The sequence below is a fragment of the Topomyia yanbarensis genome, chromosome 3 (assembly GCF_030247195.1).
Source record: "Topomyia yanbarensis strain Yona2022 chromosome 3, ASM3024719v1, whole genome shotgun sequence".
Taxonomy (NCBI): Eukaryota; Metazoa; Arthropoda; class Insecta; order Diptera; family Culicidae; genus Topomyia; species Topomyia yanbarensis.
Genome location: NC_080672.1, coordinates 254,635,690 through 254,649,263, shown reverse-complemented (window position 1 = coordinate 254,649,263; position 13,574 = coordinate 254,635,690). Strand labels below are relative to the sequence as shown.

At 37.2% G+C, this 13,574-nt stretch overlaps 1 protein-coding gene across 1 annotated transcript in view; it reads right to left on the bottom strand.

Annotated features, from left to right (window-relative positions):
- LOC131689293 (uncharacterized) overlaps positions 1-13,574 on the bottom strand; it is a 186,426-nt gene that overhangs the window by 43,538 nt on the left and 129,314 nt on the right. The window contains exon 5 of the mRNA XM_058974280.1: positions 1,843-2,094. Within this exon, the coding sequence (XP_058830263.1) occupies positions 1,843-2,094 (252 nt within the window). The remainder of the gene's footprint in view (positions 1-1,842; positions 2,095-13,574) is intronic.

Sequence of the window (13,574 nt, the reverse complement as noted above, 5' to 3'; positions counted from 1 at the left end):
GGAAGACCCCTTCTCCACCCACACACACAGGACCAGGACGACTGGTGGCAAGGGCTCGACTGTGGCAGGTGGATCGGGGGTTTCCATAGCACTAACTTCGTTGCGTTCTAGTATGAACACAGCATTGACACTCCTGCATAATGGGATTTAGCTTGGCATAGTGGCATTTCCTATCATTGCGAAGTCCTCGGCAAGGCTGTGAATGAGTCCATTTCAAACCACCAAATGAAACGTTGACGATACTCAGTGTGCTTTCTACTTATATACGTCCCAGCACGAAGTTAACGACAAAATAGTAATATTTTTTCTATCTGCTACTTTTTTCATGCCTTGGTGATCTATCGAGCTAAGTGCGTTGAAACAGTAAGAATTTCACAGATTTTTGGAAAAAAACAGATTTTTTACAGATTATTCCAAAATTACTCGCAGATTTTTTTTTCTGTTTTAGACATCACAAGATTTTTTGACTGAACACAGATTTCAATGTGGCATTCCTGGTAAGAAGTGGTGCTACGGCCACATACCAAATGAGTTCCGGTATTTTTGCATAATAACGAGAATACGTAATGTGAAACGATGATGTAGGTGAAAATGGAGCCCAGACTTACGGAAGTTACCTTTATTCCGTTCGACGATGTCGTTCAGTGCGTTCAACTAATAGGCTCAGGCGAAAAGATTCATTTTGTCTAGCAACTTGAAACACGTGGTTGTGTGTGATAATGCTAAAATCAAGATCCTCATGTATATGTACGATTGGAAAATCGAGGTATCCTGACCACACTGACTTGAAGTGTAACCATTAAAGAATTCATGCCGTATTTCGGAGAAGTTATCAGGAAATTCTGGTCAGAAACTGCATAGAAAGGTTCACCTGCGGAAAAGAAATTCCAACACACAGTCTCCAATACCATTACTTAAATAACAAACGGTTGCAAAATTTGTGGCTGCTGTTCGAGTAATAATAAAAACTGTAAAAGCTGCGCCAAGTACCTCCACATCAACAGCCAACATCATCAGTGAGTAGGATCATACCAAGGACTCGGGGTTTGTAATGGCAAGAAGCAAGGAATAATATTTGATTGCGAACATCAAGACACGAATCATGATGATGACACGGACTTGTTCACAGAAAAGTGAGAGAGAAATGAAAGATCCTCAAGACGCAGTTAACGAGGGAATATGAACCATAAAAATTGTTGGAAAACTGTAGGAATGATTCTAATTAAAACCAGATAAAAACAGTCATAAGATTTAATGGGTATTTTAGAAGGAAATTAGTCCATGTTTAGTAACAGATTCAAAATGGCTTCAGTAATCCTTAGATGATTGAATCCGAATGAGTTGGCTCAATCGGTACGTGAATGTCATGCTGTTGAGAGCTGTGTGCTTGTAGAAAATCTCCTGCTACCGATTTCGAGAATGTTCTCAGCTAAAAATTTTTATCGTGTGATCACTTTCTTCTATAATCAAATGTGTGATAATGTGCTTTCATCATTATCCGCTGTTACCATTCACCAGTGAGTTGAAGTAGATGATCTCACAAATTAATTGGATGAAGATAGTATAAATTTAAAAAAATAATCATTTCACATGGTAAGTTGGAATCACACAATTAGCTTTTTACGATCACAAAGGAAAAACGGACATTATTTGAAACGATTCCCCATACTTATCAAGTTCATTAACACCATTGTGCAATTTCGGTGTAAATTGGTGGAACGAAATTGGATTAAGAGATTGCGAATCAATCGGGCTCTGTGCCGTGGTTTCAGCTTCCCTAGTGCACTAAAAACAATCAACTGAGAAGGGGAAAAGATGACATTCCAGATTAAAATCACTTACCAAAGGCTCGCGTCCGTCCGTCCTTCAACACCAGCTGTGGCGTCATGTCCCGGCACATGAGATGCACCAGTATCAGCCGACCCTGCATTCGTTGGCGCAGTTCCGTTTCGCCGAGCCACTGCAGATAGATGCGCCCCTCATCGCGAAACAGTCGGAACGGGACGTCCGTGTCGATCGGATTGCGCAGTTCGGCCCAACCCGTGTTCGTCAGGTACTGTGATCCAGAAACGGCGCACATTGGCATCTTTACACCTGACGTTGGAAGAGGGAGGAGAAAAACAATTAAAGTGAAAGTGTCAGCTAGATCGATTTGATTGGGAGTTGGATAAAATAAAGGGAAATCCGAGATAAGTATTCGTATGTGCTGAAGGTAGTTTAAATGTGGGTGCTCGCGGTGAAGGTTGATCACTTTAGGTTGTTGTCTCAATTTGTGTGTTTCCCATGAACTTATTGATACATCACGAAGGAAAAGAGGGCACTTACTAAATTATGAACCAGATTTCATCTCGTTCAAATATTGGCTCGTTGTTGTCAGGCCGTTACCTGTCGCATTTCTTACCGGACCTTGTCAAACGCGTTTGTCTCTGTCTACAATAAAACGAATTTTTATCGTTCTGGTTTCGGGAGAATTTTATGATGTGGAATTCATTATGTGCTTGTTTTGGTGGAACGTTTTGCATTTTTGGAAAAATAATTTATATGGTCACAAACTTATTGTAAAGGACACCGGAATTCCTCAATTTGATTAATCCACGCTTAAGTGATTCGCGATAACATTAACATCGTAAGTTTCTCTCGTAATGGAATGTTTGTAAGATAAGGGAATGATACTGAAAAGTGGAGATTGAGAAGGATAAAACCTTGGTAGTAGCTGATATGTGCACGAAGTAATATTTCGACCAATTAAATCAATAAAATCTCTTTTGTTTTCATTTCACAGTATACTTAGGCCCGTAGCCAAAATTTTGCTTCGGAAGTGACTGGAATAATTAATTAAACAATATAATTTGTTATTATGACTTCAGTTGACCGATCAAATAATCAATGAAAAAAAACGAAAAAATTTCAATAATCAAGAATTAAGGGAGACGTCTGGTGTAGAGGGCAAAAATAATCGAACTTTTTTTATCCGCTCAATTGTTAGCATTGAACCTCTAGAAAGGTCTCCCGTAATCTTGGTGGTCACGCTGAACTTCTTTTGTTTTAAACAGCCATGCATTCCACGCGTGTATTTGCTATAACACACGCAGATTACAATCTATCGGCAACGATCTTCGAAAAACTGACAGCGATAGAAATACAGTGTAAACAATACACTCTAAAATACTTCTACCCAAATTTTCAAAAGAAAATACCCAATGGGTCATTTTCTACAGCGTTTTTTTCCGTGATGCAATTTGATGTGAGACACCCTTTAATAACGTTTTTCTCGAAACCGCCTTTTTCAAATTGGCGAACACGATAACTCAAAAACTAATCAACGAATTAACTGGATTTTTTTATGAGGGTGCCAATATGTGTAGCCTGTCGATGAACCACAGAAAACTGAATAAAAAATGGTCTACCGTAAACTTTTTTCCACGATAACCATGCGTTTCGTAAAACCGTACAACACGTTCGCGGAGTGCTTGCTGTTTCGACGTCATCTTCAATTGAAGTGACAGCACCCGAGCGAAAAGAAGCATGCCACCCATTTCTAGGAATTCCAGAGAGCAATTCTCTTGGAGAGAAAAAAATTTATGCTCTTTACTTAAATTACAGAACGGTATTGGAATCATTCTCATATTGGAATCATTCTTATTTTTTATTGGACACCCGTTATGTGCGTCTGTATGTGGTTGCTTATATGGTTCCGGAAATATAGCCTGAACTGTCCGGTCACATATGCAATTTCGATATGAGCCGGAACTATTTTTTTCAAATGAAATTTCGAAAAATCTAACTCGTATTTTTGATACCAAACATCTTAAAAATGCATGAAACGTCGAGATTTTATGTTATCTCGAAACAATTTTTTGTCACAAATATCGACTTTTTGGGATGATTGCACACTTTTTACATTTCTTAGAAAAGTGATGTATAGAATTCGCTCAAACTTTCAAGATTTTTTCCGAGGCTCGGAGGGCCGAGTCTTATATACCAATCGACTCAGCTCGACGATTTGGGACAATGTCTGGGTGTGTGTATGTGTGTGTCTGTGTGTTTATGTAACGGACAAACTCTCATATAGTAATAGTTCATTTAAATGAGCCAAATATTATTTCGATAAAACGAATTTCGTATTTCATTTTTCTATCTACAACCGCTAGAATAACCGCCGAACAATTCCAACTTGTCTAGATGGAACTTGATCACTTATCGGTGCAAAAAATTTCATTTGCGAACCTTCTGACTTATAACCATCGGATAGATCTGAAACATATCTCGGAAAATGAAAAGCGAAATGAATAACTCCAAGCAGTGGTGTAGCCAAGAGGATACTTTGGGGTTTAACCATACCCCCCCCCCCCCCCCCACCAACCAAAAAAAAAATGGATTGAAGTTAAAAATTGATTGACGCGGCCTGATTTAATTCAATATTACAATGATAATTATCTGATCAGTACATTGATAACCTATTGTTTGAAACATCATAAGGACCTTTGAAAAATTTTGGGAATGCGATTCCAATAGAAATTCATTCCAGAGTTCTGAAATCAATCATAATCATAATCATAATTTCCTATCATATTGAGTTCACTTTTGAAGGGGTGTACTGTAATATGGATTAGGGTCTTTTTTTAATAGGAAGCGAAACTGGAATTGCTTTAATGTCTATGAAACTTAGAAATGCTCACCGAAAAATAGCATAACTTCCAACATTTGCTGAAAATGTTTTTATTTTGGGAATACGTTGAGTTGAGACGAGAACTTTATAGAATTAATAACGAGAAAACCACCTTCCAAAAGTAGAGGAATTTATGAAAAATAGTGTTTTTCGTTCCGCCAATTTCGCAGGTTCAGTATCTTCGATGAATTTTACAAACGTTAAACAACACATCATTTGATAAAATCATTTTGGCGCTATATCCTCCAAGAAGTATTTATGGCGAATTTACTCTTCAAACAAATTTAGTTCCAGACTTAATGACTTCAGCAAAATTTTGAGAAGTGCTATTACAAACCACTTTGTTGAAGACATGAAGGCTTCATGTTTTCAAGGTATTAACATATTTTAGGCTATTTCTATTCAAGTTTAAATTAAATTACTATGATTCCACTGTTTATGATAAATCTCTTCTTTTGTTTACAAACGATAAAATTTACATTTTATCGAAAGCTTGAGTTTGTGAAGCTCACAATAGAAAGTTATTTTAAAAAAACTAAATTAAGGAACACTTCGTAAATATCATTTTATAACTCGGTAAACTCCACATAAGTAGTATTCATGCCTACAATAAAGTTGTCTTAAATGAAAGTCTCAACAAATTCGCTAAAGACAGGAACTCTGTTACAACTTTTTTGAAAAACTGATTCTCCATAATTTTAAAACTTCAAAGATGGCGGTTTTGTAATTATGCCATTTGGGCAGTAAGTTAGATTGCCACCAAATCCCCACCAAACCGAAATAAATAAATAATACATTGAAGACCCGATTTGATCAGCCCCCAATTTTATCAACCTCATATGAAAATGTGTTTGATGGGCTCTAGCAGACAAACAAGGCCGAATTTGAGTAAATCCTTTCTTGACCATGTTTTCCTTATCTTTAAATGCAAATATGCGAAAATAAAAAAATCATTTTTTTAAATTTTTGCTCTAGAAGAGTATATTAAATAATCAGAAATAGTTATTAGACTACATCAAGGGAAGGGAAGAATATTTTAACAGCTTCAGTTTATTATGAAGAAAAAAATGTCGCGATTTAGTTAATGTCCCTATTTTGTCAGCCTTAAATACACCATGGAGACGATAAAAACGGGTCTTTACTGTATTTATTATACAAAGCAATAGGTACATCCCATTTTCTGAGGATATTTTCTTTAATTTGCATTGAATTACACCAATTTTTAGGTAGTATTCAAGGGGTTATTTTATCAACTTCTTCCAAAATTCGGCGAACCTATTCCCATTCGTGCGATAGTTTATGTTAAAAGGGTATCCTAAATTAATTGGTATACTTAAGGGTTTATATGTTGCAGATAGAGAAAATTCATAAATTTTCAGCTTTTCCTACAGAATATTACAAAAGCTTCTTAAATAACTGTTCCTAATAAGATTATGGAAATTATAAATCCATTCGAAAGTTTTTTTTGACGCAGCACAACATAACCCCTTTCAGGAAATTCAGTTTTCCCTACACAATGTATTGATTGAAGAATTTATATATATTATTGCGGGGCATTAGCAATAATTCGTTTGTATTTCTATTTTATGACCATTTTTCCGATTTTCCATTAAATTGGTTTAACCTTTGAGATTTCTTGCAATGATATTGTCCTATGCTAATTTGAGCGATTCTCTGAGTCCTGCCACTATCCCATGTGGAGTGTGTTATCAAAAACATCGCGAAGCATCAAGTTCTAAATGTTCTCAATCGATACAATACCCGAAGAAAGCGATATGAGTTATAAGAAATGTATCATCACACTGTTAGGTCGATTAAAAGCGTTTTTTCTCATAAAATGAAAGGCAATAATATTAATTAATATATATTAAAATGGGTCCAACATTACTTGAATTTGCTGGACTAGATCACTAATGATCATTCAAAGCAGCTTTGACCGCATTGGCCCCCTATGACGGTTCTTGATGCACCCGGGGAACTCGTCAAGTGCCTAAACTAATATCACATCTATTTCCCAGCAAATTCTTGATCGATTTTTACAAACTTGATTTCAAATGAAAGATACAGTAATTCTATAAACTGCTATTTAGTTTCATTTGGTTCTGACTTTTGGTTCCGAAGTTACAGGTTGGTTAGTAAGGTCAGGTTGCCAATCAAACATTCTTTGAATATATTGTACTCAATCGACAATTCCGGATGTCCTGATTTCCAGGCATATTCTCCAGTTAAAGTCACATCGATTCTTCGGTGATGACTGAACCTATTTTTCAAACCAAGTCTCAAATTGAAAATATAATATGCAGATGAGTTGCTCTATCTGAAGGTACAATGCATGAGAATATTTTCCCAAATATTCATGGATATCCGAGCAATAGATCGAAGGTTAAAGCGCTTTGAAGCGTGACTCGCCTACTAAGAGTAGTAGTGACTGAAGACACTTTATACACAGACTAGCTAAGTGTCAAAAAATGCAGTCAAATGAACTTTCAAAAAGTTCAGCCAAACGAGCATGATGGTATGGCGAGGGGAAGCATGGGAGGAAGCCCACACAAAGCTTATGGTATCTACCGTGATGCCAGTTTACATTTATGGCTGCTAGTTTTACTGTTTTTGTCTCCGCAAATCTGTGTATAAAGTGTCTGTAGTAGTGACTTGAAACTTTAAACTAGATTTTTTCGATGCACTGTATTTTTTCAAAAATAACTTTCCCATGATCATGATTATCGAAAAACTAAACAACTATCTTCTTGATTTTTTCTCAATTGTTCGTAATTAATTTTTATCGTACCTTAACGATTCCTTTCTATGCATACATTTTTATGTTGCAGATGATAATATTTTAGTGCAATTTTAGAAGCTTAAGAGATCAATTTTCTGATAAAAACGTTTCTGTAAGCAGAAAGAAGAAAATATCTTTTCAACTAATCGTTAAGATACGAAGAACATTACTTTTCTAATGAAATAGTTTCAATTTTGGGATTTTAGTTGATCTGATGGACTTCTATCGTGATTACCGCAAACCTCTGAAAAAGAGACATTGAGGCCTTAACTCCGTCAATTATCGATATAGTTTTAAAAACTAATTCTTGTTTTTTTCCATTGAAATATGTATTATCAAAAAACTATAACTTTAATGTAATATAATCATTCCCACTAACTGTAAAAAAATCACACTATTTAATCTTTTGTTTCCCGAAAAGGAATGCAACCCTTTAAGTATATTAACCTCCCTACACACCTAAATTCACTCTTTAGTAGATAACACGAGATTGGTCAAAAAATTGTTTGTCAACATATAAAAACTTCACCAATTTATATTTTGAAAATAAAAAATTCTTTATCAGGGGATTTTGATGAAAATCATAGATTTTTCGAAAATGCTTCAATATAATATAAATGTGATAAAATATTGAAAGTTCAGTAAACAAAAACAGCAGATCGGAACAATCGGTCAAATCCCACGTAACGAAAAAAGGATTACGGTTGGAAACTTGGCACATCGAACTGCAAGTCACTTTGCTTCCCTGGGTTCGAACGAAACGTAAACGATGAGCTGAAAACTCGCAACTTTGAAGCCGTATCATTGTAGGAACTTTGCTTATCGGGACAGAATGTGTGGAGAAGCGGGCATCGAGCGTTTACATTCTACTAGAGCGACTGCACAATAAACGAGTTGAGAATTAGCTTTGTAGTGCTGGGTATAAACACTCATAGTAATAGACTCGCGGATGTAAAACCGCAAAACTGGCAACTAAAAAAACAAGCATGTTAAACTGGCATCACCCAAAAATGTGCAAGCTCGAACGTGCTCGACTGTATTCGATCATCTCTTTTTATCAAAATAATTTTTCAAGTTGTTCAATATATGAATCAAAAGAGAAGTTATATGTTTGATACTGAGCAACAAGAAATTGAGAAAAGATAGAAAAAAATCCAATTTCTTCAGAAACACAAAGTTAATGAAAAAGAACATAATTAAAATGCTTTTTGTGTAGTTATATTAAACACAATAAATATCTTTCTAAATAACACTGTGAAATACTAATACGTACACGAAAAGTGAAGCTTACTAAGAATAACAAAATATATTTTTTTAAATAAAATCGCAATACTTGTTCTGCTTGTTTGCATTGAATGACGTCATGCTCGTTTGGCTCCGGATTTTGACAGTTCGTTTGGCTCGATAAAAGTACCTTCGCTGGTCTATTACTATGAGTGTCTATAGTGCTGGGTAGGATGCGTCAACGCGTAATCAAGTAGCGGAAAATCAGCGAAAGGATGTATGTGGTTCAAAGGCCATTTTTACAACTACATCATCGTCAACGTGCCCTGCCCTCACGAAGTGAGACCCGAGAACAAAAAAGATGCATTTTACGCGCATTTTGAGCCCGCGCAGAATGTGAAGCTCCTCATCAGCGACATGACCGACAGCCTTGAGATCAGCTGATAAACAAACTGAGAACCAAATCGATTACATTCTAATGAACGGAAATTTCTTCTTCGCCATCACAGTGTTAGAGCACTCCACTGCAGTGCACTGAGGGGTTTTAAAGATCTGGGAGAAACAGATTTTACCGGAGAATTGGATGGAGGAAGTAGTATGTCCCATCTATGAAAAGGATGTTAAGCGGGATTGCTGCAACTAGCTACCGAGTAATCACATTGCTGAAGGTGCTCTCCCAAATTATTCGTAGCCGCCAATCACCGTTAGCAAGCGAGTTCGTTCAGAAAATTGCCACATAATGCCCAAATACTGATTTCCGGACAAACGACAATAGATCGAGTGATTTGTGGTTAGTATTAGAGATTCCTTCGATTCCTTTTGAAACTCGAAAGGGCGAAAAAGGCAAGGTGTGAAAATAAGAGTGAGGATTGACACGAGTTGTAACGTTTTCTGGAAGTCTGTTCAGCTTTTTAGCTTCGCCGGCAACGTCAATATTGTGGCATACAATTATGAAGCGTTGGTGGGGACGCACATCCGACTGACGGTTCAAGAAAGCGGTCACAACTGCGTCAGACATAGTACATGAGAGTAAGAGGTTACGCTTCCTACCGCGTATATCGATTGATGGCGGTGATACCGAGCTGGTTGATGAGTTTGTGTATTTGGGCTCACTAATGACCGCCAATAATAACACCAACAGAGAAATTGAAGTTAGCCTTCTAGAACTCGCTCATTAGACCGGTTGTCCTCTACGGTCAAGAAACCTGGAGTATGCTGGCGGGAGACCAACGCGCGTAGTGTTTTCTAGTGGAACGTTTTGAGAATGATCTACGATGGGATGCATATGAAAGACGGAATGTGGAGACGGCGTATGAACAACGAATTGCAACAGTAGCTTGGAGCGAACAATGGGTGGTTATTGTTCGCTCAACGAATTTTTGACGGCTGCGGTGGGCTGGGCCTGTCCTCAAAATGGTGAACAACTCGGTAAAATGGTTTTAGAAACTAATCCGACAGCTACAAGCAGGAGAGATCTACCAAGGCGAAGGAGACCTGAGGAGTCTTCGTGCCCCGCGTGGCGACAAACAGCCATGGACAGAGTGAACTGGAGACGACTTCTTGATACAGCAAATGACAGCATGGTCTTAGACTCATTGGTAAGTAAAATATTTAGCAACAAGTTTCCCAACATGAAACACATTCTTCTGATATACTCATTTTAGTGATAAATCCTCCTAGAAAGAATCATGCAAATATAACACTTCAAAAAAATTGTAAGAGACTTGGTGTCTTCAGGAAAGTTGTTGTGAATTTCATTTAAGTGGGTCTTCTACTCTCACGGTTTCAAAAAATCGATTTTTTTCTTTGTTTATTTTTAATCTATGTGTATCTAAGAATACGCCACAGAAAGGATTTGGTGAAAATCATGTTCCTTGGCATGTTTCTGGGAACCGAAAGGTACCACTCTGGCCGCTTCTGAGATACTAAGCGCGGCGGCAGCACGATGGCGCTTGTCTATGGAAAAATCATTGTTTAAAGAATTCACCGGTCCATTCTTTACGGTTTATGTATATATGAGCGTCTGTGAATGGTTTCTTGCTTTTTTTGGACGATATTATCGTACAGGAGAAAGCATGCGGTGGAAATGTTGAGGAGCGTGTGGGAACGAGATAACGAAAACTGAAGAAAGAAATCAAAGGTATCTGTGGGAAAGGATAGGGAAAATGAGGGACAAATCAATCGGCCAGCTAACAAAATTTTAGTGGAATCTGTTCCTTAGCGCCAAAACGCACAAATTTTGGCAGGCAGGCGGTCAATGTTGTGATTTATTTAGCAGTCAGTCAGCATCTTCAACCAAGGATTTTCGTCGATCTTACAAGCTATAGAGGTGATGGGAATTACCTTGGTGACTGAAGTTGAAAGATGTGCTACTCGACTCGACAGTGAACGTATAACTCGTTCTGAACGCAAAGTGGGTGTCGCTGCAAAACAGGCCCGAATTCAACAGAGAGAGCAAAATGTGCAAAGCCAAGAACATTTTCATGATGAGGAAGGTGATCTCTGCGGACCCGGTATAATAGATTATCTAGTAAGGTACTACAATCGAGTTGTACACCGTACTTTATCTTTAAACGCGTTTTCCCGAAAGTAGTGTTTTTTCAAAATCCATTGAGTAGATGCTTTACAATTTATTCCCAAAAAATGCTCAATTTTAGGCCTCGCGAGTAGAGTAGAGGACTACCCTTAAAACATCTTAATATAAGATTTAGCATGTATGCAGCAAATCGAGATTTAAAACGATATTTACGAAATTATTCTTAAATTTAGTTCTATTCAATATTACTGTAAGCTTCAGAAACACATGGCTTGGATAAAATGTTTATTTTATTGTTTATTAACAGCAGAAAAGATTGATCATATACAATAATATCAGGATAACTTATGTTGAAGGTTTCCTTTCGCAAATAGCCTAATATATCTTGATTGATTATTTACAATAAACTTCTGGAAAAACTTTACTGAAGACACCAAGTTTTTTCAAGACTAACTTTGTTTGAAAAATTAATGCATCCATCTGGACGGATTATTCACCCAAATTATTTTATCAGAAGATGTTTTACGTTGCATCATTCTTCGAAAACACTAAACTTCCAAAGCTTGGCAGTTTCGAAGCTATGTGATATAGACAGTAAAAACTGTTTTCGAGCATTTATTTTACTTTTCTTAGCTATTAAAGTTCATAATTTAAGAACGAGTATCCTGACCTACTAGAGGCCAATGGAAAGCGCCATTTTTCATCAGTTTCTATGCGGATATTTTCATGCAGGTATTTTATTAGATATTGACATGATTTGTCAACATCAGTTACAAGATCCCATTCCCACAATTTACCAAAACTGCCCATTGTGTTTGAAACTTTCAGTTCTCAATGCAATGATTAGATAATAAACTTCCAACATTAGTATTTAAATATTAACCCATTCATGCCCATGCTGTTTGTGGACAACAACGTGCTATAACTTTTGGTTTAGGCAAGAATTGCTCCTAAAACAAGTAAGGTTAATAAATGTGACTACTCCTTTCATTTGAGCACTAATAGTTATAAGTATTGGCTCTAAAACTGAAGTAATTACCATTAGCCTGATTGGATTCCGATGGAGCAGTGCTGCCAGGGACAGTTTACGTTGACGATGAAAAATGAAATTTTGATATATCTTCGTTATTTTGCAATATTATTGAAAACTGATAAAACCAATGAATTTAGACCGTCTTCGACTACATTTTCTAAGTAATTGGACTATTGTAAAAATTCTAGGAAAATTGTAAGAAGCATTGGAAGGTAAAACATGAGCAGCTTCTAGCACTGCGATGGAAGCACCTATCTTTATGGCAAAAGGTTTTTCGTGCTTCTTGACCCCATCATTTTCAAGGAGAAATTGTTTTGGATCCCTGTATGTACAAGAAAAATGTTGGGCATGAAAGTTAACCCAATTTTTTTAAAATTCAATTAATTTTGGTTTAGGGGGCGGGGTTAACCCTTAAAACCACACCCTTCCCCTCCCGGCTACGCCACTCTTTTTTTGTTTTGAGCACTAAATATAGCTGCAAACTCGGAAAGCAACATATTTAAATACGTTCAACACAAGATTGAGCATTTCGGACTGAGCTACAGAGAAAAAGAAGACACTTTCTTATCAATCACTGTCAAACTTTACTCCTACTTATGGAGAAATAAAAAAATGTGCAGCTAACTACGATGATTGGGTCCATAGCCATCCATGCACAGCAAAACAAAAACAATTACAAGTTAAACAGTTGCAGAAAGTCGCTCCTTCGTCGTAGTTATTGCATGAAACCGTGAAATGTGGTGTTAGTAAGGTATCACAAGAATCCGAAAAGCCCTTGGCTGCTTCCATCATTCAACTTCAAACGATTACTTCGCGGTTGCTGCACAGTCTTATTTGCCAGGTGCTACATATAATAATGACTTCACATGCAAACAGCTTCGAACTAGGCAGTAGGTACCAGTTTGGCTTGGAAGCCAATTCCCGGTCGGTCACCACATCAGGTGGCTTTCAGCAGAGGTGCTGGGGAAAATTGCCTTACGTGCACTGGTTGCATGTAATCTAGCTCGGTTGAAGTGATGCTTTTTATCCACGTACTCACATAGCCTTTTGGGCATGAGCCCATAGATCTTGGCTCATTATCATTAGAGAAGCCCACCGTGGTCGTCAGAGTAGTTTCAGCTGTGTTGAAAAAAAGATGCATCAACCACAGCTCTTGAGCTCGATTCAAAACATATCTTTCTCAAGTGGCCATAAGCTACCATCAGTACGAGTACGAGTGTTCTATATGACCATTCAACGTAACTGTAACTGGCCTCGCAGCGTTGTTGTAAATTGCTATTTTCTCACTTTTCCCGCCAACTTTTCGTGTAGGTTCCTTACCTACATGCTAACC